At 38.0% G+C, this 27,278-nt stretch overlaps 1 protein-coding gene across 1 annotated transcript in view; it reads right to left on the bottom strand.

The window, feature by feature from the left end:
* Positions 1-26,287, bottom strand: part of LOC140151998 (transient-receptor-potential-like protein) — a 39,206-nt gene extending 12,919 nt beyond the window's left edge. Inside the window, exons 1-9 of the mRNA XM_072174299.1 lie at positions 26,090-26,287; positions 19,848-19,969; positions 19,020-19,127; positions 17,437-17,844; positions 11,533-11,711; positions 9,139-9,326; positions 6,487-6,626; positions 4,768-5,010; positions 3,693-3,844 (exon numbers count right to left, since the gene is read on the bottom strand). Of these exons, the coding sequence (XP_072030400.1) occupies positions 3,693-3,844; positions 4,768-5,010; positions 6,487-6,626; positions 9,139-9,326; positions 11,533-11,711; positions 17,437-17,844; positions 19,020-19,127; positions 19,848-19,969; positions 26,090-26,243 (1,694 nt within the window). The 5' untranslated portion in view covers positions 26,244-26,287. The remainder of the gene's footprint in view (positions 1-3,692; positions 3,845-4,767; positions 5,011-6,486; positions 6,627-9,138; positions 9,327-11,532; positions 11,712-17,436; positions 17,845-19,019; positions 19,128-19,847; positions 19,970-26,089) is intronic.
* Positions 26,288-27,278: the final 991 nt, after the last annotated feature.

Raw genomic sequence — 27,278 nt, 5'->3', positions numbered from 1 at the left:
ACTTTCTGTGGTCATCGTGTGACTCCTACATTTTGGTCATAAAACATTTTATGACCCCTCCTATTATTCTTTCCAAGACTTTATGACCCCGTATATTTGCCCCCCTTCGATTTGATATACCTCTTATGAATTGAATTAGCGCGAATTGAAAGACTTGTCACACGCGACAGTTCGTCTCACACACATAACAAATGCCTATACAATCAAATGGGTTCATTACAACATTTGATTGAATGGATTGAGTTACTCTAAAATGAAACGATAAAAACAAAGAATCATGAAAAAAGACACATACAAGATAAAATAATAAAATTATATAAACAATGTTAAAGGTTCAAATCAGAAAAAAAAATTGACAGACATCATAATCTGTCAGAAATTACTGCATGAGATTCGAACCATCAATCTTCTCCACAAGTTCTCTTTATCCTCGCACTATAGTCTAATGCTCTGCTCACTGGGCCACAACGTATCAGGTGAATGGTTACCGCATTATCATGAACAAGTTTGTACGATCTTGTTCATAATAGTATGTGTCGATAGGTTTCACCCTTTAACTACACGTACCCTTAATGAGCAGTGATAATAGTCGGCTTTTACAGGGATGGCGCTCTCTCATTTCCATGAACTCTATAGCGCCATTAGGCGAACGTTTACGGTATGTATATATTAAACATCTCACAGATGTAGATTGAAAAAATTGTATCAACAAAGTATTTTTTAATTATTTTTGTGTATCAATATTTGCTCTAGATATCCCACAGCACTAATTCTTTTTAAAGACAGTTCTTGTTTTAAGGGGACACTACACTAAATCCTTCCGCATTTGGTGTAACTCGTGAAAGAAAGAGAAGGTGTGAGGGGCTATCATTTTCTTTGGAAGGACGAATCCCAAATATACATGGGGGGCCCGTGGGTTAGATTTTAAAAGGTATACCAACATTTCCTGTCATCCTCCCCTGGCCCTGCTCTCGGCCAGCCTAACTTTGCCAATGTGGAAACTTTAAATGGCCTAGATATTATGATGCAGATTTGAATGTTTCTGTAGTGTTTCCTAAGCCTTATAAAGATGCACTGTAAATGTTTGCCAAAAACTGCTCCCCCTCCCCCATTCTACCCTCCCCCAGGACTCATAATTATTATGCACCTAGTTAGTAGTTACTTTAGCTTACTTTATTGTATTTTCACATGTATTTCAATGGGACATTTATTTAGTGATGTGCCCCTTATAGTGATTATTATTCCAGTGCATGAACTGGCAACCCTATCATTTTCATTTGATTTCCAAAATCACTGAAGCATAAGCACAGTGGAGCATGAGCATTCAACCAGCACTATACTAGACAAAATCAATAAAATAAGTACTATCACCTTGGCTCTGGCAACACTAACTAGCATTGTAAACAAGTTAGCACATGGTTTGAACATGATATAGATAGTGTGGAAGTTTTGGCAGAAATTTGTCAATTTCTGCAAGTTTTGTGAAAATCAATTGATACTTCCCATGCAGTAAGGATTATCAGTAGTAATACAGGAGCACTGCACCTGGAATATTATGGGATTGTGAATTGATACTGTGAAATAGCAGAAAACTGTGAGTACTTGAAACTAAATGTGTGCATATCTCAGGACTCCATTTTGGACCATTTGGCCTGATATGCTGATATAAAATAAATTATTTTTAATGTTTCCCGTAGCTGATTCATAAAATTTTGATATGCATGTGTTAGCTGATACTTCAAAGAAATAATGTAGGGAATAATTGTGTCAATATATTGGCACACTAAATTATCATTGTTGTTGCAAACGACATTTACCCCATCATTTTCATTGACATTATGTGAACATGTAAGCTTACTGTTTCAAATCAGCAGGACCTATCGAAAGAATAAATAGGTACATTATTTCATTGGTTTGTTTGTAACACATATCCGAAATCACAATGAAATCGGACCCTCTCCCCATATTTTCCTGGCCTCTTTCCCAAAAAACCTCATGCTCATGAAATTGAACACAAATTGAAACACTTACAAAGTACATTTGTGTATGAGCTATGACGTTAAAAGTATTACAATAATAATCATTAGAGTGTCAACTTTAAGATGAAGTATGATTTTTAGGCCTGCCATGTTTATTTTTTGAAAAACAAAATATTTTAGGTGGCTACGTGCAGCCAATTTGCCTACACAAAATTTCAAAATCCTGTATAACCTTAATGGAGTGTTTGAATTGACCAAGAGACATTGAATCAAAGTTTGAGCGTGTATGAACATCAACAGAGTTATTCCAGAGATTAGCTGCTCTAACATGAAACGTTTTAAAATGGGGAACAACAAGTGAATTTGAGGAATTACCTCTTGTACTATAATCATCTATAATCATGAGTAGAATTAGTAAAACTGAATCTGGAGCTAAGATAATCAGGAGCTTTACCAGTGCGACATTTGAATAACATAATAAGAATATGGCTGTTCCAACTTTGGTCTAATTCAAGACACTTAAGATCATTCATCAATGTGTTAATTGGAGTTCTTGAATGTGTCAGCTGAAAGAACAATTCTTGAGAGATTGTTCATAAGAACTTGCAACCTGCTGGAAAGAGATTAGAGCAAACATGGCTACAGTAACTAAAGTGAGGCTTCACAAGAGCTTCAGCAAGTTTTTCAGAATGTGGTTTGGAAGATAATATTTAACACGACGAACTACACCACATCTTTTGGAAACATTTGAAGCAATTGAATCAACATGATGAGACCAAGTCATGTTACTGTCAAAAATAATACCAAGATATTTAAAATGATCAACTTTCTCGATGTTTTCGCCATCATATACAAAGGAAATATTTTTGAATTTATCAAGATTATGCAGTGTACCAAAGAGCATCAACTTAGTTTTGCTCAGATTAAGAGTGAGTTTGTTTTTCCTAAACCAATTAGCAATACTGCGGATGTTATGATCGAGATTAATTTGAAGACATGTAGAATCAGACGAATTTACAAGTAGAGAGGTGTCATCAGCATACATAACTATTTTGCAGGTAACACTATCAGGAAGATCATTTACAAATAAAATGAATAATAAAAGACCTAATATAGACCCTTGAGGAATTTCAATATTAATAGGCCTTAAATCTGATAAGGAGCAACCAATTTTTACAGACTGCATTCTGTCAATGAGATAAGATTTGAACCAGTTGAGTTCAATGCCACTGATACCATATTTCTTGAGTTTATTGAGAAGAATGATGTGATTTACAGTGTCAAAAGCTTTCTTTAGGTCAAGAAAAATGGCACCAGTAACTTTTCCCTCATCCATATTCTTAAGAATGTAATCTTGAACATCAATTACAGTGCTTGCAGTTGAGTATTGAGAACAAAATCCAGATTGTGAATGGCTCAGATTATTATTTACAGACAAGTAAGAGTACAGTTGATCATGAACTGCAAGCTCAATTATGACATATCTGTCGTTGTTTAGGATATACAGGAGGTGAACGTAACTGGCACCTTAATTATTTGGCTTACTGTACACTTTTCGTGTGTAAAAATTAAGAACGATAAATGTGTGGGGGTGTGTGGATGTGTGTAGTGACAGACAGACGGACCACAGAGCGATAGACAGACCCGGGAGGCAGACAGGCAGAGAGAGGGAGAGAGAGAGAGAGAGAGAGACCTAGAAAAAGAGGAACGAACCTTTTAGTTAAACTTTCCGCAACATATATATCACAGATAGTGAATTTTTTAACATTGACCAACACATCGCTGAATAAATCCTCAGGTAACATGTCGATATACTGGTAGAATTCAGTAATAATACCACAAAATTCAAGTAGCTCTTCTTTCCTCTAAAAGGTATAAAAGGAACGTATGATTAAACAAAGTTTCAAATGTAGCACACGAATTGCTTCAACGCGTTAAGTAAAATACGCAACTCACGGCATTGCGCAAAATAAGCAATGCGTTGACCATTCAGAACACTGTATTTCTTCAACGTGTAGCAATTTGCAACGCGGATTGAATCTTCGCAACTGGTTGCCGATTTCAATGCGCAATTAGAATAATTACACACTGGTAACAAAAGTTATGTATATTATAGGCGCAAGGAATCCAGTTACTACACTGGAATTATAGTGACTCAAGACAAGCGGTACCTTATTTATGATAAGAAAAGAGGTACCGCTAGAATGTACCTCATTTCTTAACATATACAATGACCCACCTGTCTGGAATCACTGAAATTTCAGTGAAGTAATTGAATTCCTTGCCCCTATAATATATATCTCTATCTATCTCTGTGGTTGAGTCGGCAGGGAAATGAAACATCACGCCAACTTGATTGGTGCTCTCGCGTGCATGTAGGGATTAATTGCTTGTGTCTTTGATCTTGAAAGCTTCCAGGCTTGGTAAGGTTACAGTGGTCTCGGTAAATCGGTTCCAATCTCGAGTTGTACGAGGAAAGTAGGAGAACTTGTATATGTTGGTGTTGGCAGATGCCTCTTGGATTTTCTTGTTATGACTACCTCTAGTCCTACTGTCTACTGCTGGTGTGATGTACTGGTCTTTATTGATCCCCACCAGGTTATTGTCAATTTTGAACATCATATGAAGGCGACTTTTTCTTCTTCTTTCTCTCAGGGTGTCCCTTCTAAGACAGTCAGCATATCAGTCACATTACTCTGCTGCCCATAGTCGTTCATACAGAAGCGTGCAGCTCTTCTCTGGATCATCTCCAACTTTTTGTTGTCTTTCTCGAAGTGGCATCCCATACCACGCTACTGTACTCCAATATCGGGCGCACAAGCATTTCATATGCTGTGGTTTTCACCTCTTTGGTGCAGAACCATAAATTCCTTCTTATAAATCCAATGGTCCTGTTGGCTTTCTTGATTATTTTGTCTCCATGGGCATCCCATTTAAGACCACTGTCCAGCTCTACTCCCAGATAAGGATGAGATGAGACTTCTTTCAAGACTTGCCCACAGAAGTTGAAGCTTGTTGTTGGAGGTTTCCTCTTATTGCAAATTTTCATGATGTAACATTTTGCAGGATTAAACTCCATCAACCATTATTTGTTCTGCCATTTTTGCAGTTGAAGGAGATCTCTTTGAAGCTGACAAAGATGTTCTTCATAACTTTTGTTACCTGTGTGTAGTTATTTTTTGAGAAAAATGCAAAATTATTCACAAAATTTATCAGTGGGTGACAGTGTAGTATCACCTTAAGCCGTGAATCTTGAGTCGTGAGTGGAATACTGTCTAACTCTCCAATATGGAGTCAAGCGGCCAGGTTGAGTTGTCTGCGATATGGTTTCTTGATAGTCTTGAGTCTTAAGTGCGGTGGTAAAGAGTTCCAGTTACGGATTGTTCTCGATAAAATGAGTTCTGGTGTATGATCATTTTAGTATACGGGTCCCAGACCGTACGGACGAGGAGTAAGTTTTGTGGATTGCTTACCTGAATATAAGTTGCGTTTGATAAATCCTAAAGCAGTAAATACGTTTTCATGAATACGTACGCAATCATGTTTTGCTGGCCAAAACATGGCTACCCGAAAATTTCAGCACAATAGTAGTATTGTTAATCCGAGAAAAAGGGTGTTTTTCGCCACACCCTAGCATACAAATCTTCCTGAAGGGTGCGAGCATCAATTTCATTTGTAATTTCGCAGAAAATGATGCAATCGTCTACAAGAGACGGATGGATGATTGTATGTTGTCAGGAAGGACATTGATGTAGACCGGGAACCGTAGTGGCCTCAGCACCGTACCCTGGGTGACGCTAGAATGAACTTTAGAACGATGAACGTGAAGTGCGCAGTAATGTGCGCATCAGCATGACGACACCAGCAGGGTCAAAACGCAAAGGCTTATGTGATTTCCACGAAAAGGTGAATTGAGTTACTTTTATATTTCAGTCACTGATAAAATTTCAATTATCTCTAGCAGCAGTGCAGCTTTACCCCAACTGGTACCAGACCCTCCATCTGAGGGTTCGAGTTTATACATGTAATAGCTTGATAATGTCCCCGATAATGTCATTCGATTAATACAAGCCAGCCACGGGCCAATTAGGTTCTATTCTCATGTCTGTGGGTTTTGTTTTTATTGTTGTTGTTATTGTTGTTTTGTTGTTGTTGTTGTTGTTTTGTTTTTTCAGATTTCTGATGATTCGCAAAAAAAAAATTCGCGACCTTTCTGCACATGTGTATTGTCGCTAAGTCGGTGAAAAAATACCCCTCTACTTAATTGAAAATCTTTAGCAATTAAATAGATCAAAAATGGCATGGCGCCTCTGTGCGTAACATGGTGTACCTTATTTGAGGGAGGAAGTCAAAGACATAGTTATAAATCTCCCATTACAATCTTGCATTCAAGTGACTACAAACAACTGAAACTGAAACATGCCAATTTTCTATTGGTGCTCTTGAAAATTAATAGACTTTGAGAAGTTTCTTGGTATTTACATAGACGTAAGAAATTTCAAGTTACCTTAGTATATGACAGCATGTGACAGATAAGTGCGGTCCAATATAAAATAAGCTGCAGGATGTCACCGTAGTTGAAGAAATCGGTCCAGTACACCCAGAATCCGCTACTCCTTAATTCACAGATTTCACGCCAGGTCATCCCTTTTATGGAAGAAGCATGCAAAGGCGTTGTGAGGTATTATTTTTTGTAATATTAGTCCAAGTGCTTTATATTACGCAAGTACTTCGGTTTGAAATAATAACACGTTATGTTAGCAGTTAACTATTTATGAATATTCATTAACTCATGAATATTATATGAGAACGTTTGAAATAATTTGTCGTGTAACGCGTTTGATGGCCCATATGTCCTTCAGGTAGGCTTTTTCTCTCCCCATCTCTGGGTCCACGTACAATAAGCCCCATTGGCTTCCAGTTCGTAGCCAGAAGACTCTTGGTTTGAAACCTCATCTTCGATCTCTTCGACCATTTATCGTAGTTTCCTCTTCCTCCTCTTCTTCTTCTTCTTCAGGTGCACGTGTCGCTCATGCGATCGTATCTCCCGAGATCGTACTTGCGCGTTGCGCGAGTACGTTTTGCCGCACATGAAGCAAACGTAAAGGTGTGCATGCTTTGAAGGTTGGGATCGAAATGTTCAAAAATAACCGGCAATAAGCTTTTGCATTATGAATTAATTTTGACGCATTTCGCATTGTAATAAACACATTTTATTGCACAATTGACGCATTGCACTACGCAATCGACACATTTTGTTGCATTTAATTACGATACATTTTGTTGCATTTTAATTATGATTATTTTTTGTTTTGCTTTTCTCCTCTTTTTTTCTCCTTCTACTTCTTCTTCTTCTTCTTCTTCTTCTTCTTCTTCTTCTTCTTTTAAAACAAAGGTAGAAAGCAGAAGGGATATCATAATATAAAGGACCGATGAAAAAAAAAGAGAAGAAGAAAAATGCAGCACCAAATGTTTGGCAATAAAACCATATTATCCTGTTTTTGTTTTGCCAAATTAGACATAGCCCAATCCTAATTCTTTTATCGTATATATTTATACGAGAGTCATTCATATCCGCCAAGCTATTCATCGAGAGGTACCTTTTGTTCGGGACAAAGGGCTTCCGCCATTAAACAGGTAACTGACCTGACAGTGTATTAACGTTATATAGGCAGGCTACTGTCAATAAGTGATCAAACGAAAGTCACGTGAAAGCGCCTACACGAGCGAGAGGTACCTTTTGTTATAATACCACCCAAGAGTGTGCTCGAGTTGTCGCATACACACAAAAGCACACTTTACCGTCGATATAGAATTATTTACCACTCATCTTAAAAGGGCATTTCGTGATTCACAGCCTCATCCCCCCCACTTTTCTCAAAAAATAAAAAGTTGAGATTTTTATATCACTGGAATACTCTGGCTACATAATGTTTATGTACAAAATATTTCTTGCAGATTAATTCGTTTAGCAAAGATATCTACAGCTGATCTATGTCGCACGGTTGTTTGATGGGATCATTTATTAGTTTTCCCCGAGTTTTTTCAAACAAAACATCATGTATAACCAAATTTTAGGCTTAAAGAGGAAGCCCCGCCTGGCCAGTTCTTCTGTGAAGAACTGACTTACACCTGTTACTTTGATGACAGACAGAACAGAATTTACATGGATACATTTTAACCTTGATTAATTCCCTAAGGGACTTAGACCAAAAGTGGGGCTTCATCTTTAAACAGCTATAAGTGATATCGTGCTCAAGTATACAGATGCTTTTGAGTCGTTCTCAACTTTAATTTCCCCTCTTTTACAAAATTATTCACTTTTATAGTATTTTTTAAAGCTTTTTCGGATATAAAATATATAAAAATATATATATTAATGCAAAAATTGGTGGCACTATTTAGTTAATGGAAATTACCCTTTCAAGCTTTTAATACAAATAATTCCTTTTATTGTTTGATAAAATAAGTTTATAAAATTTCCTTGTTGCTTGTTTCACCTATTCCACCTGTTTTAATGGCGGTATGAATCTCCTAACCCTTGCAAATAAAGACATATGATTTAGGATAAATAGAGCCATCTATAGTTTGCATTTAGTTAATAATGAAGCCAATTCAATATACATCAAACAGCCGTGGTCGTGCAATAAATGTTTAAAAAAATCAGCAAAAATAAACGAAAACTTTTGATAACATCAGCGCCATATTTCTTGCTGTGTTGCTACTATTTTACACTCACGGCAGAGGAGTATTGGGCGGATTCAGTCAATGCAGCTTAATGACACAAAAGATGCACAATTCACACACATGGGCTTGGGTTTGGATATAATAAGCAACACCATCCGTTTTGTTTTTGCACTACGCTCATTTGTTGTGTAACATTTGATGTTTACCCAGTGGTGTTTAACATTATTTTTGCGATTTTTCCTGGATTGTTTTTTTTTTTTTTTTTTTTTTTTTGAAAGAATAAAAAATATCTAATGTGCAAAATAAGCCGTCAAAAACGAAATGCGCGCTCTACGGGAAACAAACTTGTTGTTTTTTTATTTGGCCTTATTGCTCGATAGCTATGTTTCATTTGTCAAATCATGATAACTTTTCTTAATCTCTAAAATTCGGTGCTGTATTTTATTTTTCTTAGTCGGCAGTGATGACATACCTAATATCCAGATATAAACAATAATTTTAACAGCTGACGGAGGACTAGTTAAATATTCAAAACACTGGTTGGTGCGTTCGAATGTGTCGCCAGTGACGCTGTTGGCGCTTGATGTCACAACAGTTGTGTACACAATGAAGCATAAGAAGTAGATGCGAGACACCCAATGCACCAGAAAACGAACGAAACTGTATTGAAAGAATAAAGCACCAATATAATTATCATAATCAGAGTTTTTAAAAAAATTGAAGATTTTCATAGGGAGCTCATTTGTACGCGAAATTTCAAGGAGTACACATGAGCCATTTATAGGTGAAGCTTTACGGTGTTGTCAATACAAGTCAATGGGTTGAATACCTGCAGTTCCCGATATATCTGACCATCTATAATCGTTTCGATACTACGATAGGTCATAAATGCATGGTGGGTGTGTAAAAGAAAATTTTGTACCTACTAAAGCGTTATTTTACTGCTTATGGCAGGTAGTGTGCGGCATGATTTACAGGAATAACTCGTATTGCACGTCCAATAAAAGAGAAGACTGGTTCCTCGGTAAATAGCCGAGTGTCTTGATTTTTTTAAAACTGATATCACTGGAAAACCTAGAGCGGTGCACAACGTCATCGCCCTGATATCTTCATGGCAGAATTAGAAATCGCCATGATGGTAGATCGGGTCCACTTGTTCATCAATAGCCACGCATTTTCTTCCGACCTGTTTAATAGTTTTGAGACGCATAATGGGCCGAGGGACATCCGACTAAGACTACAATAGCCCGGTGACTGGACTTCTGTAGATCTCAGTGAGCCTGGTACGTCATCTGCATTAGACTGCCTCCACCAATGGCCCACATTGCGCTTGTTTACGATTGTTTACGAATGTGGACAGCTGTCATTTTTTCTGTTCAGCACATATTAATCTGAATTTTTGTCAGGTTTTGATTTCAAAACGCACGGTTGTTTGTCAATACGCTAGCTAACGACTATCATGTTCTATCAACGCATATACTAGTATTCAAGTGCAAGCCTTAAAATCGGCTTCTTTAGAAAGCAAAACTTACGGGAGGTATTCATCATTTTCTACCCCGGCATCCAAAAATTTATCGTCTGAATACCAAATCGTGCATAACACATACACGTGTATCGATCCCGGGTATTGATTTTAGTTTCTCTGCTGTACAATGTAATTATTTACCAGGCGATGTCGGTGTGCGATAGGCCTGTTGGCTTTTTCAATAATGGTGTATATTACTTGTCATATGCTCAACCGTAATTTCGCAGCTGCCGTGATCACTGTTCAATTTGCACACTGAGTGATCGGAGCCTAACCAACACGGCTCATATCAACTCTTGCCCAGTAATATTTGAATTTGTACTGTAATTAATTTGAAGGCCGGGTTCATTATTGATCCCAACTCAACGGTTTTAGCTTGTATTCATATTGTTTATCAACATACTTGTTTGGTTTGTGATATTGTAAGCGTTTAAAAATCAAAATAATCCCATTCAATTACACAGCCGATAAGAGAAAACTTTATTATAAAAATTCGGGCCGCACACCACCTGTCTGACATCCGTTAAAAAGGCGATTTTCAGCGATTTACCGAGAACGTGAAACAGTTATTATGGAACTTCGGGCTGTGCAATAATTATGAGCCCTGAGGGGAGGCTAAAATTGGGGGGCAAGAAATTTTTGGCGAGCCGAAAGGGGGGGCAAGCAATTTTTGGCAAGCCGAGAGGGGGCAAGCGATTTTTGACACACATTCACGGGGCGCCTTTTTAATAAAAACGCTCTAAAGAGGCTTAGGAAAATAGTACGGAAACGCTTTAATATGCAAATTTTCCTCCTCGCTGCGCTCTCAACATACATCTTGACCATTTAAGGTTTGCAAATTGGGATCCCAAAAATTTGGCATGTTCAGGGGGGGGCAACGCATTTTTGGCGGGCCGAGAGGGGGGGGCAAAATTTTTGGCGGGCCGAGTGGGGGGGGCAAGCAATTTTTGGCGAACCGTTTGGAAATTTTACCCCCGGTGGGCTCATATTTTTTACGACAAGTTTATAGAATAACTTTAAAGTACTTTTTAAAGGATACGCCAATGACGTATTAAACAGGTTTTCTAGTTCGGCTCTCAAAAATTGAGATTTCTTTACCGTGCGCCACCAATTGACAAGGAAAATAACCAACCTGACAGGTGGTTATGGTTTGGTCAAAATATACAGGTCATAACGCATAATGGTGCTCTTCAAAATTGTGATAATAAATCGACAGTTTCTTTTGATCTCGAGTCATAACATCATAACATAACTTTAAGTCTTCATACATCTACATTCTTTCACAGTTTAAGCAGGTTTTGTTCATGAGTGACGTGAGTTGCAATATTAAATGTTACTTACGGTGTTTTCATTATTTGTCGATGCCACTTGAAAGGGCGGAACATGTATGTAAGACACAGAACCGGTTGAAAGATGATAACCATCGCAGTCCAGAGAGTAAAACGTAGAATAGAAAGCTCCTTCCACTTCACGTACCATTGATCAAGAACAAAATGTGTGCATGCAGTGCTGGAGATAAACTGCGATAATAAGATTAATAGTCATTAGTCAGCGACAAGGAGATTCAGGGTTCAAAAGAAATACCCCCTAAAATTACAAAACATTTCTTTGCATAACTTGAGGTACATTTTGTTGATTTGAAAAATTCAAAAAGCTGTGAATAGAAGAATCCTATTGCTACCCTCCCAAAGTTGTCCCATTTCCAAAAACAATTCGTCGGTCGCAACACATAATGGCGTAGAGTGATTTTCAAAATGTTCCGTTTCACATAGTGGCGTATAGGTTTGGAGCTAGCTATTATCATATAATAGTTATTCCTTGTTAACTATTAACGATACAGTTTAATAGTTTGAACCTTAAACTACAATTTCAAATGAAATCGGGACACTGAGAGATTATAGGGGAGACGTATCGACTCTGTTACTAGTAGCATAACCCTCAAAAACGATTTGCTCGGAAACGTATTTTGTCCTTCACGTACGCCACTACCCGGTATGTGTTGCGACCGACGAATTTGTTTGGTCAAATATAATCACATTTTCCAAAAATGGTGCTTTCAGAAAAAGTTGCACTTTTGGATCGCGAAAGCAGATGGTTTGACAGAGGAGCCATGGAAGCTAATGACGTCAAACGGGAGGAGCCCTCACTTAATAATAATATAATAATAAAACCATGCTTATAAAGCGCAATACAAAATGTAACCATGGTTACAGGCATGATATAGAAATGAAGCATTAAACATTTTTAACATTAAACAAGTATGTTTTCACAAAGCATTTGAATTGATCAACAGTCTTAGATATTTTAATATTATAAGGAAGATTGTTCCAGAGCTCAGCTGCAGCAGAAGAAAATGAACGTTGACCATAAGATTGAGTTGACACTGGTGGAGTTACAAGAAGAAATTGAGAAGTAGAGCGAAGATTGCGTGTAGGCTTATATTCATGAAGAAGTTCTTGTAAATAAAGAGGTGCAAGTCCATGAAGAGATTTGTAGGTAACAAGAAGAATCTTATACGTTATGCGGGATTTGATAGGTAGCCAGTGTAGTTCGCGGAGAATTGGAGATATATGATCACGAGATTTTGTAAGTGTTACAAGTCTGGCGGCTGAGTTCTGAATGCGTTGAAGCTTAGATATTTGTGAATCAGGAAGACCATAAAGTAAACCGTTGTTATTATCCAAACGACACGTTACGAAGGCATGAACAAGTTTTTCTGTAGTATGTTGATCAAGATATTGACGAATTCTGCTAATTTTGTAAAGAGCATGAGAGGCAGATCGACAAATATTATTTATATGAGATGCCATGTTTAAATCATTTTCAAACAGAACACCAAGATTGCGCGCATTTAAAGATGGTTCAATCTGAGCATCGCCGATACACACAGTTGGAATACTATCACTGGATCTGAAGCGTGATGTAATATGAAGAACTTCAGTTTTGTCTTGATTTAACTTTAGATGATTAGCAGTAGACCAGTTTTTAATTTCCCTAACACATAGTTCCAATCCTGAAATTGTAGCTGATGATTTATCATCTTTCAAAATAACATAAACCTGTGTGTCATCTGCATAGATCATTCTACTAATTCCGTGAGCATCAATTATGCTTTCCAAAGGGGATGAGTACATTGTGAAACCTAAAGGACCAATAACAGAACCTTGAGGTACACCCTCATCAAGAACATGAACAGAAGATTCCTTGCCATCAATAACTATCGACTGAGAACGATTTGTAAAATATGACTGGAACCAATTTAGAGCAGATCCAGTTATGCCGTACTTATCAGAGAGACGTTGGAATAAAATGTCGTGATTAATAGTGTCAAATGCTGCTGAATAATCCAAAAGAATCAGAACGGCCTCCTGGCCCTTATCTGCAGCAAGTAACAAGTCATTGAAGACACGTAACAATGCAGTCTCTGTGCTGTGATTAGATCTATAAGCACTTTGCATTTTGCCATTTAAATTGTTCTCAAGAAGGTAACTTTGTATCTGTGAAGTACATGCACGTTCGATGGTCTTTGAAAGAAACTTTAAATTTGCAACAGGCCGGTAATTTTTTAGTGTCTCCGGATCTAAACCAGGTTTCTTGATCAGAGGAACAATTTGAGCATGTTTTAAATCGTCTGGAAATTTTCCATTGTTGAGTGATAAATTCACAATTTTGGTGATGATTGGAGCAATTTCATCGAGACATTTTTTAAGGAGCCAAGTCGGTATTGGATCAAGTCCACATGTCGAAGAGGGGGATTTCATGATGATGTTCCTAACATCTTCCTCAGAAAGAGGTTTAAATCCAGAGAAGATGGCTGTAGTAGATTCACAAATATCTGTTGAAATAGCAGTAGTAGAAGGCAAGTTCTTAAATTCCTCACTGATATGCTTGATTTTGTCAACAAAGTAACTTGAGAACCGGTCAACAAGTGGAACATTGGATGTGTCGGCAGGTAGAACCTTTGTAGATTTAGGGGTACATAAACTGTCAACCTTTTTAAACAGCTGGCGAGAGTCGCATCCTTCCAATTGCATAACATGATAATCTCGCTTGGCGTGTTTAATAAGTTGGTGATAACGATTAGACTCTTCTTTGAAGATCTGTCTATGAAATTTCCAGTTTAGTAGAATGCCAGCGGCGTTCACAGCGACGCACTTGTTGTTTCACTTTGCGTAACTCCTCATTATACCAAGGTGCGTGCGGCCGACAAGTTATTTTCCGAGTTATAAGAGGGGCATGTTTGTCTTGTAAATTACACAGAACATAATCATATTGTGTTACTAATTGATCCAGATCCGAAGCAGGTGACAAATGTAATGATGAGTTTAAGATATCACTACGGAAGGCGTCTAGGTCTATATCACGAAGTTTGCGCATCTTTATTTCCATCTTCACTGGATCAGGTCTACCAATATCTAGTAAACATTTGACAGCAGCGTGATCAGAAGGTAGATAGCCAGTAGGAGAAAAATCAGACGCAAAGTTAACAGATTCACGAGTCAAAATTAAATCCAAGGTATGTCCATCTCGATGCGTTGGGAAAGTGATATGTTGCTTCATGGAGGCGGATGTAATAATATCCAAGAACATTGTAGCTTCACGATCAGATAAAATATCAACATGGAAATTAAAATCTCCCGATATCATTACATATCCAGGAATACAGGAAACAAGTTCGAGAAATTAAGAAAATTCGCTCATAAATGTACTTGTAGTTGATTGTTTATTTTGAAATCGTTGTGGCCGATAGATGACAATGAGACGAAGAGGTTTTTGATCATTAGCAGATATTGAAAGATCAATATATTCAAAGGACAAAAACGGGGTTGTTTCATTTACACGCACATCGAAGTTTTTTCGAAGAAATACCAATATACCACCACCAGTTCTGTTTTGGCGAGGGACATGATGTAATTGATAGTCCGGTAGAGTTGAAGTAAGATCAGCGATGGCGTGATTATCACGATGATCACCATCAAGCCAAGTCTCAGTTATGGCGAGAATATCAATACGATTAGTAATAATTAAGTCCGAGATCATTACTGTCTTAGATCTGATAGATCTGGCATTCCATAGAGCAAAGTTTGAACAAGCAGACTTATGAGATTGTGATGAATTAGTGGGTTGATCAACAGTATTAGCAGCTTCAGATGTTGTAGCTGGGATTGGTCTATTTCTTCTCCTTCCTCGCTTACCCCGGTGAGATCTTCGAGGTGGACGAGGTTGGATTCCAATAGTATCAATCAAGTTCAGAATAGTCTTGGGCAAAGAACATGTAGTAGTAGTCGAATTAAATGAAAGTAGTTGTTCCCGATTATAAACAATTTTATGTTGGCAGAGTTTAACATCAGCAGTGTTTTGATTCACATTATCAGGTCCGGGGTTTGGATTAACATCACCAGAAACTAAAAGACTTAGTTGAAAAGTTGCTGTAGAATTTGAGTTATAAGCAATGCGAGCAGCTAGAAACTTGAGATGATGTACCACTTTCTGATTACAACAAGGTATATTACATAGGCTGTAAACAGGTTCAAGTTCCATAGTATCCATGTTAGGGCCTATCATAGGGCATACAAGCCCAGACAGGATGATAACCAAGATAAGCACTTCCATTGTCAAATGATGATTTTATTGATCCACCACAATAGAAGAAATATTGATTAGGATGGTCAACAGTGAAAGTCATGGATGACTCAACAGGATGTTGTGATGTGTGTGTGTAACCATAGTAGAACAGTGCACAAACAAAATTGAAGATTCATAAATTTAAAACTTTCAGCAAATATTCAAAAAGTATAGCATCCAAAGGTATCAAAATGTCCAGCAGAATCTAGAAGACAGCAGCTATCTAGTGATATAATTTTCAAATCTCAGTTCACATTATATCCAGCACAAAGTAGACAATAATACAGACAGTGTTTTTGAGTGGTCACCTGTACAGGAGCGCCAACCCAACAAGGGAGGCTTTGGCAGGGGCCTATTATTAAGCGATCAAGAAGATCCGTCAGAGGTTTGGCTCATCTTCGGCCTGTGATACAATATCGGCCGATTCACAGGTCAACGAATTTAGAAGCTTAGTAATACCAAATTAGCAGTAATTGGTGTCATAATAATCATTGTGAATAATGACCCGACTCATTTGTCAAACATTATAGTTTTATATCTTTAATTTTCAAATTAGTATTAATTTTCCCCCGTTTTATCCTTTTAAAAGGGTGCAATTTCGCTTTCATTTTACATCTATTATTTATATAGTTTAATGCTGGCCTTAGTAATTGATTAGTACTGTGTATTTACAGGAAACATGGTAATATTAGTGTTTAAAAAAATAAAAGTTCCGTCAAATTATCCCATTAGCAGATTATTCAAGCCGCAATAGAATGCCACTTGATTGTATCTCTGCTGTCGTTTTAAAAACCGCTCTCTAGCAGGTGTTTCCCACATTTCCCCGAGATTGGACCCCAAAATTGTCATCCAGCAGTCGATGTCAATTCAGTCGATCGATCCCATTAATAGACTATTGTTACGAGCCTTAATGACTCAAGGCCAAAATCACCTTTTACCCGAATTTACACGAATGGAGAACAAAAATACACTGTTTGATTAAAGTTAACAAAATCTAAGTCTTTAATTGATAGTAAAATATGATTGGTACATGACAACAATTGCACAACATAACATAGTCACACAATCACAGTTCTAACTAATCAGTACTTAACCAGCAGCCTTCTTCTTGGTGATCATAGCATTCTATTGCAATGTTCTGGACGGCTGATGTATATCTCTTTGATTGCTTATCCTGCAAAAATCACTATTCAGCGAAGTCCATTCTACACTTGCATTTATATATCCTTGCGTATAAAATCCTCGCACAGAAATGGTGCTGCTTTCTCAAAATTTTCGAGGCCATTTTGAAAAACGCCCTCTAGCGTGAGTTCCCCACATGTCCCCGAGGTTGAACCCAGATGTTATTATTTAGCATCCTCAAAATTACAAAGTTCAGTCGATATATCCCATCAGTATTACTATTCTAGGGCTCTTCGATGCCATTTAATGGTATTTTGGTGGCCATTTCGAAAACCGCCCTCTAGCGGGAGACCTCGCTTTTCCCAGAGGTTGGACCCAAAAATTCTTATTCAGCAACCTCGAAAGTAGAAAAAAACATCTTCAAACCTTCTCCCTCTCGTTAGTCCCACGGGGTTCCATATTCTGCCTCTATACTAAGCCCTGCATATACGTACGTACCTGTTTATATTTCAGATCAAGTGAGTCACGTATCCTTTGTGGTAGAACACCAACTTGAGCGAAATTCTCATCGTTGAAATTATCTTCGCTATTCCACACTAATGCTCCGATCTCGTGCTCTGAACTGGCCATGGCAAAGAATTTTGTAACAAACAAATCAAGTTTTGTTATCAGTTCCTCATAGTTTGACTGGAGATGATTTTGCTGTGCAGATTTGTTCTTAAGAATAGCTTTCCCTGCATCGATAGCTGCTTGAATGGGGTCCTTAGATGCATACAGAAGATATGCTTCACTTGAAATAGCCTGATGCCAGCTGTAGCAGGTTAAATATTGTTCATACGCATCTCCTCTGCAGTGATCTAAGATACTCTGCAGATCTGGCAATTCGGCACCGTATTGTAGTAAGGTCTGAAAAGAAGTATTAAATTATATAATATGAACTATGCAGTAAATATTACCCAATAACGTGTGTACGAGTATGTATGGTGGTGGGTAGGGGCTAGACCCTCCCTCGGGTCCGTGGAGAACGACTGGTAATGTAGATTACATAGCATTAAAAATCGACCCAATACACGGAATCAGCGCTCAATGGACTTTCGCGTTCACTTATAATACGAGTATATTTCTATATTGCTGCATGGTTGACTGTGGTGGGTGTAATTAGTGGCGTCGATTTGTGGATGAAGAGGAATGGGGTTTTGGTATTGAAGAAAATAAGGGGGGGAGTTGGCATTTTTTTCATAGGGCATTACGTAATTATTTATTGTTACATTATCCAGAGATGGAACCGAACCGAGACTGGGGGCCAGTCTAGGTAGGGGCGTGTGTAGATTTGTGTAGTTTAGTTCAAAATGGTGTGTTCACGATGTCCTCATCCCGGTCGCTGGTCGTCTTCTGGAGGATAGACTGGAGTGTCCTCCTAGCAGATAGCCACTTGCTATAGATGGACATGCTGGAGGTATTCATAACAGGTGATTGTATTGTTATCCATGCATTCCTGGTGGTAGATAATCTTATCAATCTTACGCAAAAACACCATGCGCGTATTTTGTGGGTGGCTTTGGGGCGCCAGCCCCCCGGGGTCAAAGTAGGGGGCGGCAAAAACGTAGGGGCGGCGGAAGAAGAAGGGCGGCAAAAAACCGGGCGGCAAAAACGAAGGGGGTGGCAAAACGAATTAGCAAAGAAAAAAGGGCGCCAAAAATTGAAAAAGCATAAAAATTTGAAAAAGGTTGCTTTTGGGACGCTAGCGCCTTTCCTTTTTTTTTTTTTTTTTTTTTTTGCTCTTCACTTTTGAAACGACCGTGAAAAAATTTGAGTCAACCTTTTCGGGCTGTTATGGAAGGGGCGGCAAAATTGTTTCTTCTTCAGCCCCCCGGGGTTGGGGCGGCCACGGTACGCCACTGAACACACAAACGCAAAAACGTCGGACTATGTCTCATCCTTAAGCCCGCGATCTGTAATACCTTTTCAGATTATTGGTTGTTGGGTTTTTTTCAGTTAGTAGCAATGTTAGTAAGCTTTTCAAGTATGAATAAAATTTCAATACTTATGTTGCAATCTTTTCTTGATGAATCTGCTGGTACCTTAACAACTTCGTGAGAGTTTTTCCTGGAAGCATACATCAGTGGACTCGACACAGGTCGGAAATTGTCAGTCGTCGATACTGTCTCTAATGCTGTATGGAGTGACTCCTGGTGAAAAAAACAGGCAGGACTTTAATTAATGTCATAATAACTGCTTTTTCATTTTCGCCATTTTTGCAGAATAATGTTGCTTCCTTTCAAGTCCTAAAGTAGTTGAAGTTCAAAGACGTCCCATTTCCACCCAAGTTTAATGGCAAGTCTCAGATTTTACCAAAGGCAGACCCAAGATGTGTTTATTCGTGCCCAAAATTAGCCATATACACCACGTACTTTTGTTGTTTTCGAACGTTTTTAACACATGCCCTTGCTGTAATTTAAAAGACCCGGCTTTTTGTGTTTTTGACGGTGTCCCTAGTCTATTGGTTTTATGCTAACGCTGTTACGTATCAAGTATATGGTTTATATTTACATAAAGACAAAGGTACAGTCTTTATGTGGTCAAATGTCAACTCTCATTACAATCATATATATTACTGACCGAACCTCGTTAAAAATTACATTACTCCTTAGCTAATCCGTTTCGTTCAGATTGTTGCGTTTCTTTATTGTAGACTCGGTGATTATTATTTGGTTCCACGACGTGTTTAATGCTATATGGCGTCACATCGAGCTTTAAACATTTGGGAAGTGCGTATTTCTCAATCTTACTCAATGGTGTACTAGATTCTTTTATTTCCCTTATCCTGGTATACACCTTCCTTATTCTTCCAATTAGTATCCAAATCCAAAGAAAAAGGACAGGAGCAAACTGAAGTAGAAGTTTCTAACCTGTGATATTGATTTGAAATGTTCACATATCAGTGTCATCATGATGCCACACCCTGTACCTATACCGTGAAACATCACATCATCTGATTGGGCACCATGCTCCAATAACAACGACGTCAGTTCTGAAAATGTAACATACCAGCAAACATAAAAAAGTTTTTCAAACGTTAGTAAAGTGTTTTTCAAACGTTAGTAAGTGTTTTTAAAAACGTTATGAATGTGTTTGGGATTTGGTCAAAACGTTTTACATGTAATAACATTTAAATGTTGGGTTATATAAAGTTCATTAAAACGTTTTAGAAAGGTTTTATAAAAAAATATTGTCCACTTTGTCCAAGATGATTTTGAATTAACAAATCATTATCCATCAAGAATGAGCCCCCCATCAGTTTAGTTTAGGATAGGGGAGGACTGGAGTCTACAATTACCTCGGACATTTTTAAATGAAAGCAATCGCATTTAATGTGTGGAAGATGTGTGGGGTGTGTACGTATACGAGGGTCGGTCAGTATGTAATAAGAGTTAACTTGTGACGCTATATGTGAATTGTTTTCATGATATTTCTCAATGATTACATAAACATTGTACCTTTGTCTTTCAAACAACACATATAAAAATTATATCACACACATTATTACGTAACAGCATTAGCATAAAATCATTGGTCTAGAGTCACCTGCTGAAAATGAGTCGTTTTTGTTAAGGGAAATAAGAGGCTGAAATGAGGTATTGTTGTATATTTTATATTTTCTCGGGAATTAAAGTATGAAGAATGCTGCCTTTTGGAACAGTCATAGAACACAAACTTCCAGTTCATTAAACCATGCTTGTTGGGCTGTAAAGGTTTTAGTTTATTTAAAATGCGTGGTCAAATATGTTTTATTTTTGACAAAAACAAGGCTTTTCTTTCTATAAACATTTTGATATTGCCAACAATAGCAAACGTGGAAATTTAAGTTTTCTTGCCAGTTCTGTTGACTAATCCCCAAACATTAAACGGGAGTCTCCCTAGAAGATATTTGAATCCGTGATTAAAATATAACTGTAATTCTACTATTATTATTACATTTATACAAAAAGTAGTGGTACAGAGAGAGAGGCCATCGTTTGAATGAGAAATTTATTTTAAAAACTTTTCTGTTCATTTGAGGTTGAGATCATTCATAAAAATTCATATGAATATTAAAATTAAAATTTTCATAGCATTTTGTAATATTTTAGGCCCTATTTACATGGAATTTTGCAATTTTCGTGCAATTTTAGCATGTTGTATCGGTCATCCCACCTACGCATGCTCAGATTGTTGTTTGATTTGCACTGATAACTGCTTTAACTTTGTGCAGTTGTTGAAGTTCCCAGACGTCCCATTTCTTCCCAAGTTTAGTTTAATGGCAAAGCTCATATTTTACCAAAAGCGAACTGAGGACCTAGTGTTTATTATTAGTCATATTCACCTTGTACTTTTGCTGTTCTTGGACATTTCAAACACGTGCTTTTGCTGTATTTTAAAAGGCCCGCCTTTTTGCGTGATTTGGCAGTGTCCATAGTCTATTGACTTTATGCTAATGATGTTACGTAATCATGTGTGTGATGTAGTTTTTACATGTGTTGTTTGAAAGACAAAGGTACAGTGTTTATGTGATCATCATTGAGAAATGCCATGAAAACAATCCATATATGACGTCACAAGTCAACTCTTATTACATACTGACCCACCCTCGTACATATGGCTATATGTGGGGTGTGTGTACGTAAAAGTATATATATATGGCCATAGGAGCTAAGCCTGTGAAGAATAATGTTTATTATAGTACAATGACAAAAATTCAAACTCTTTTGAAATGTTAATCTAGAAATTCATGATTACATGATGATTTGAGTGTTTTGATTTTTCCCTTCATACAGTATAGAGTAACAGTATAGTCTGGGCCGCACAGTGTCATCGCCCCGATATCTTCATGGCAGAAATCGCCATGACGGTAGATCGAATCCACTTGTTCTTCAACAGCCACGCATGGCCATTTTACATACATACATACAAAAGATATTTAGGACGCAATTCGCCGCAAGGCAACATTGCGTTTACAAAAACAACAAAGCAGTAAAACAAGATAAACAAACAAAAGTTCAGAATAAATGAGTTTTTAACAGTTTCTTGAAAGTGTTTGTGGATGTTGCACCCCTGATGTGAAGTGGCAGATTGTTCCAGGCTTTGGCAGCAGTAGCAATGAATCTGCGTTCTCCAGCAACAGAGTTGTATCTATGAACTACCAGGCGTGAAGGATCATTTGAAGATCTGAGAGGGCGGCCGGGAACATAATAAGAGAACAATTGAGTTATGTAAGCTGGCGATTGGTCATTTAATGCCTTGTATACATAGAGCAAGATCTTGAAAGTTACTCTTTGTGCTATAGGAAGCCAGTGCAGTTGTGTGATTAAGGGTGCAGCTTCAGTCCAGCGACCTAAGGCATATATGACCTGTGCGGCTTTGTTCTGTAAGCGTTGTAAGCGAATCATATTCTTAGATGAAAGGTGAGTGAGCAATAGTCTAAACGTGACAGGACCAGCGCACGGACAACATGATGGCATGTGTCAGAATCAATATATTTTCGGATTCTCCAGATGTTCCTGATGTGATAAAGGATCGAGCGACGAAGACTATCGATATGAGAGGTGAGTGACATTGAACTATCGAAGTAGATGCCAAGATTTCTGATGACCGTGGAGGGTGTGATCTTCGATGAACCAATTTCAAGTGTAATGTCATTAAGCTGAAAATTTCTCATGTTGTAGATAGAGCCAGCAACAAAAAACTCAGTTTTTGCATCATTAAGCTTTAAATAATTCACAGTCATCCATTCTCTGATTTCAGAGATGCAGCTTGAAATCTTGTCAAGAGTGTTAAGCACGTCGCCAGGAATCCGAGGGTTGAAAGAAGCATATAACTGGCATTCATCTGCATAGATATGATAGTTGATACCATGTTTCTGGATGATCTCACCAATGGGAACAGTATAAGCGGAGAAAATGGTCCCAGAACGGAGCCTTGTGGCACACCAAAATCCATTGAGATGGGGTCGGAGAGGTGACCACTGATGCTGACTTCAGAACTCCAACCTTTCAGATAAGATTGGGCCCATTCCAGTGCAGAACCAGTGATGGCAAAACGGTCCTGCAGACGATTTAGGAGAATTGTGTGATCAACAGTACCAAATGCGGAGCTTAGATCTAATAGCACCACAAAGACAACTCTCCTAGAATCAATCTCACTGAAAATAACGTCACTCACTTTGATTAAAGCGCTTTCGGTGCTATGTTTGGGACGGTAAGCAGACTGGAATGGGTCTGAAAGCTTGTTATTGTTCATGTCATCAACAAGCTGCGAAGCAGCGCATTTCTCAATCAGTTTTGCAGTAACAGTTAAATTACTGACAGGCCTATAGTTCTTAAACTCGTCTTTGTCTAGGGATGGCTTCTTAAGCAGTGGTGTTACAATTGCTTTGTGAGCCGCCGTAGGGAAAACCCCTGTTTGTAAAGAGGCATTAACAATGCTTGTCAGAGCAGGTAAATATGCGTCCAAATAATGTTTCATGAGCCAGGTTGGCTGAGGATCGAGGATGCATGAGGCATTGGATGCCCTTGAGATAACATTGTGGACCTCTTCTTCAGTCATTTGGTGAAACTCGATTAGAGGTCTGCAGAAAGGTGAGCAATTGTCAACGAACTTGGAAGCATCAATTTTGGTACAATTTGACTCAAGCTCATCACGGATTCTTATTCTTGAAGAACTGAGCAAATTTGTTGCCCAAGTCTCTTGAGTCGCCATGGGCACTCAGGCAATGGCTTGGCCTGATTGTTTAGGAGGCTATTTACAGTGTGAAAAATGGTTTTTGCATTGGCATGACATAGCTTATCAGAATAGTGTGATTGTTTGGCTTCAACAATACATTTGGACACATTATTCCTGGCAGACGCATAGTTTTGGCGATCAGACTCAGTTCTAAACTTCCGCCATTTTCTTTCGGCCCTATGACGTTCTTGACGAGCAGAATGGATTGATTGATTGTACCATGGTTTCCTGTTTCTAATAGTCCGAGTACGCGTTTCAACGGGAGCATGTTCATCCAAACAACCAGTTATGGTCGTGTTGTACCAACTGTAAAGATCATCAGGACTATTTACATCAGGAATGGGATTAAGATGGTCTGTCAAAGTTTTTGAAAATGCCAAGCTATCAATTGCTTTGAAATTTCTGAGAGTTTGCTTGACACGCTGAGGTGGCGGCTTTTCTAAGTTTAGTGTGAAATGAACACAATGGTGAACATACAGTAGATCATGAACAAATTTGTAATTAACACAATTGTCATCGGGGCAGCACAGTACATGATCGATAATGCCGCCATCTCTGTGAGTTGGATCAGGCACATACTGATGAAGATTTGCAGAAGCAATGATGCTAGAATACTCCTTAACATCAGGTCTATGCGGTGCCTCCCAATGAACATTAAAGTCGCCTACAAGGAGCAACCTTCCTGGGAGTAACACAATATCATCCATAAAACTGTCAAATTCACCAAAGAAATCTGATTGCTTAAACCGATTTGTTTTTGAAGGAGGGGGCCATATATGACAACAAGGTTCAGACGACCAACATGGTCAGTGATATAGGCATGTTCGAAATATGTTGTGTTGCGTGGACTAGATCTCAGCTATACCACCTCCTCTAGTAACAGACTGTCCAGGAAAGCTTAAGAATGTATAGCCGGGCGGTGTACATTCACCAATGATGACATGCTCATCATCATGTAACCAGGTTTCAGTTACACACATGATATCTATATCATGCTCTAGGACATAATCAGAGAATTGATCAGATTTGTTTCGAATAGATTGAATGTTCCACAGACAAACATTGAGTTTAGCTGACACAGAATCGGATCTTGGTAATGGTTTTAAATTAGATATGTTCACTCCACGGGCAGTTTGAGCATATCTGTTTTGTGAAGTTCTGTTGGTGATAATGGTAGGGATAGGATGTTGTCGCTTATCGAATGCATTGTTTCCTCTCCTTGTTGGTTTCACACTACTGATGTTAAGATTCTGTAGTGTTCTGTATACATGCAATGGTATGGTAGTACTAGGTGAAGGCTGGAGATTTAACAGTTGGAGATTTTGTTCAGTGGTCTGATTGTGGCTAGTACCGTGTTATGTACCGTAACCCGAGTGTTTACGATTGAGGGCAGCTGTCATTTTTTGTTCTGTACATATAAAATCTGAATTTTTGTCCGTTTTTGATTTCAAAACGCACGGTTGTTTGTCAATATGCTCGCTAACGACTATCATGTTCTTTCAACACGTATATTCAAGTGCAAGCCTTACAATTGGCTTCTTTAGAAACCCAAAATTACAGGAGATATTCACCATTTTCTACCCCGGTATCCAAAGATTTATCGTCTGAATATCAAATCGTGCATAGCTGATACACGGGCAGATACATTGTGTTTTGATCCCGGGTATTGATTTAGTTTCCCTGCTGTACAATGCAATTATTTACCAAGCGTTGTCGCTGTGGGCCGCCCTAATTCCCGGCTCTTTGGACTTGGTCAAGGCCCGGCACGTAGTCGGCCTTACAGGGACAAGATTTGCGTTAAGGTCACCTCTGTGATCATCTTAACAACAAATAGGCATGTACCACCCCTCTCCCGATACGATCATAGTTACTAACATCACTAGTTTAATAGACCTTCAAAATCGAATTTTAAAAAATCAAAATTATTATTATTATTTGATATCAGAAGGACATTCTTCGTATTCAGAATGCAATTCGATATGTCTGATGTGCTCTCATGTCCCACAAAAATACTGTCCAAACGTTCATATCCCCGCATCCCATACACTGATTTCAGTGAAACACTGTCCGTCAAAGTAATATATTTCGTCATCTTTATTAAGAATGACGCCTAGCTAAGAGTAATGTTTTCACACCAAAATATGTGTTATGCCTAATTTTCTTTCAGTGTAACTGTGTAACTTACAACTTAATCATCAGAAAAATGTTACGACACCATGGACACTATCCTTCAAAACCGAAAAAATCCCTGTTTATAACCTACCTGGGTGGCAATAGCAGAGATATCTAGGTATTTTTGACGGTTATTTTATTTGTATCATACTTCCTAAAAGCAACTTTGAAAATCAAATCATACTTGCCTTGTGCCTAGATGTTCATTCATAGAACTTACCAATGTGCTTCAATGCAATGGCTTTAATAAGTGGCCTCTGATGATCCAAGTTAACACCCTCTTGTTGAGACAATTGTAGTACAGAAGCCACTTTGGCTACATCATTCATTTCTACGGCATGAAGATACTCTGTTTGCAAATTATTATTGCTCATCTTAAAGTGGTCTTGCACCAATAAATTACTTCATTCGTCCAGTGTTGAGAAGTTATCCCAAATGCATCTGTGACCATAAAGCCGTTACTGTTAATGACGCTATATGAGAAGTTCATTATTCCACAAAACAGGTGAACATGACACTACTCTCTTATTATGATATAAAACATTATCCTCATTATGATTAATATTAATTGTAATTTATTGGTAATTAAGTGGTCGGTTACCCACCTTTGCACAGTATTTTGTGGGGCCTGAGAGCACATCAGACATATCGAATTGCATTCTGAATACGAAGAATGTCCTTCTGATATCAAATAATATTTTTAAGTCGCGATATAATACAAATTTGATGGCAAATTATTAAAGATTGATATTTGACAGTCCTCAAAGTAAAATTTATAAATCTAATGATATATACTTAAAGTTTATAACAAGTATTGTTTTTCAGGTGACTAACTTTGGAATTAAAAGTGCTCAAACCTATTACAGGTGAGCGTAAGAAACAAATTCAAAGTATAGACCTCTGGAAAAGGCAACCGTTACTACTAGTTTCACAGCATACCCTCACTTTCGATCATTGGGTATACCGATCATCAGACTTAAAGTTTATGTAGCTGGGAGGAAAACCCGATAATCATTTGAAAATTTTGACTTTTCGTATTAAGATATACATTTTTTCCCAAAAGACCTAAACAAATTACGTCTTTTGCCAATATTTTATTTTGCAAGAACAATTTTCCTTGCAACCTAGTAACCTGATATTTTCGCCTATACTTTTGCGTGTGGAGTTTGTGTACATCCGGGTACCTTACATCGTTGAACACGGTATGGCGACTTGTAGATGTCACGTGCGCATTTATAATGGCGCATTTATATCGTATATAGGCCTACCCGAAGTCCACTGATAAGGTATATCTCGCTTCCGAACGCAAAAAAAGGAGTCCTATCTCTGATCTGATTGGCTATAAGCCGATCGCTAGATCGCTTAGTGATGTAAGTACAAACTCAGATGTAGAGATGTATTCAATTCCA

Source organism: Amphiura filiformis, chromosome 5 (assembly GCF_039555335.1).
Source record: "Amphiura filiformis chromosome 5, Afil_fr2py, whole genome shotgun sequence".
Lineage (NCBI taxonomy): Eukaryota > Metazoa > Echinodermata > Ophiuroidea > Amphilepidida > Amphiuridae > Amphiura > Amphiura filiformis.
The sequence above is the reverse complement of the archived record's forward strand: the minus strand, read 5'-3'. Positions and strand labels throughout refer to the sequence as shown.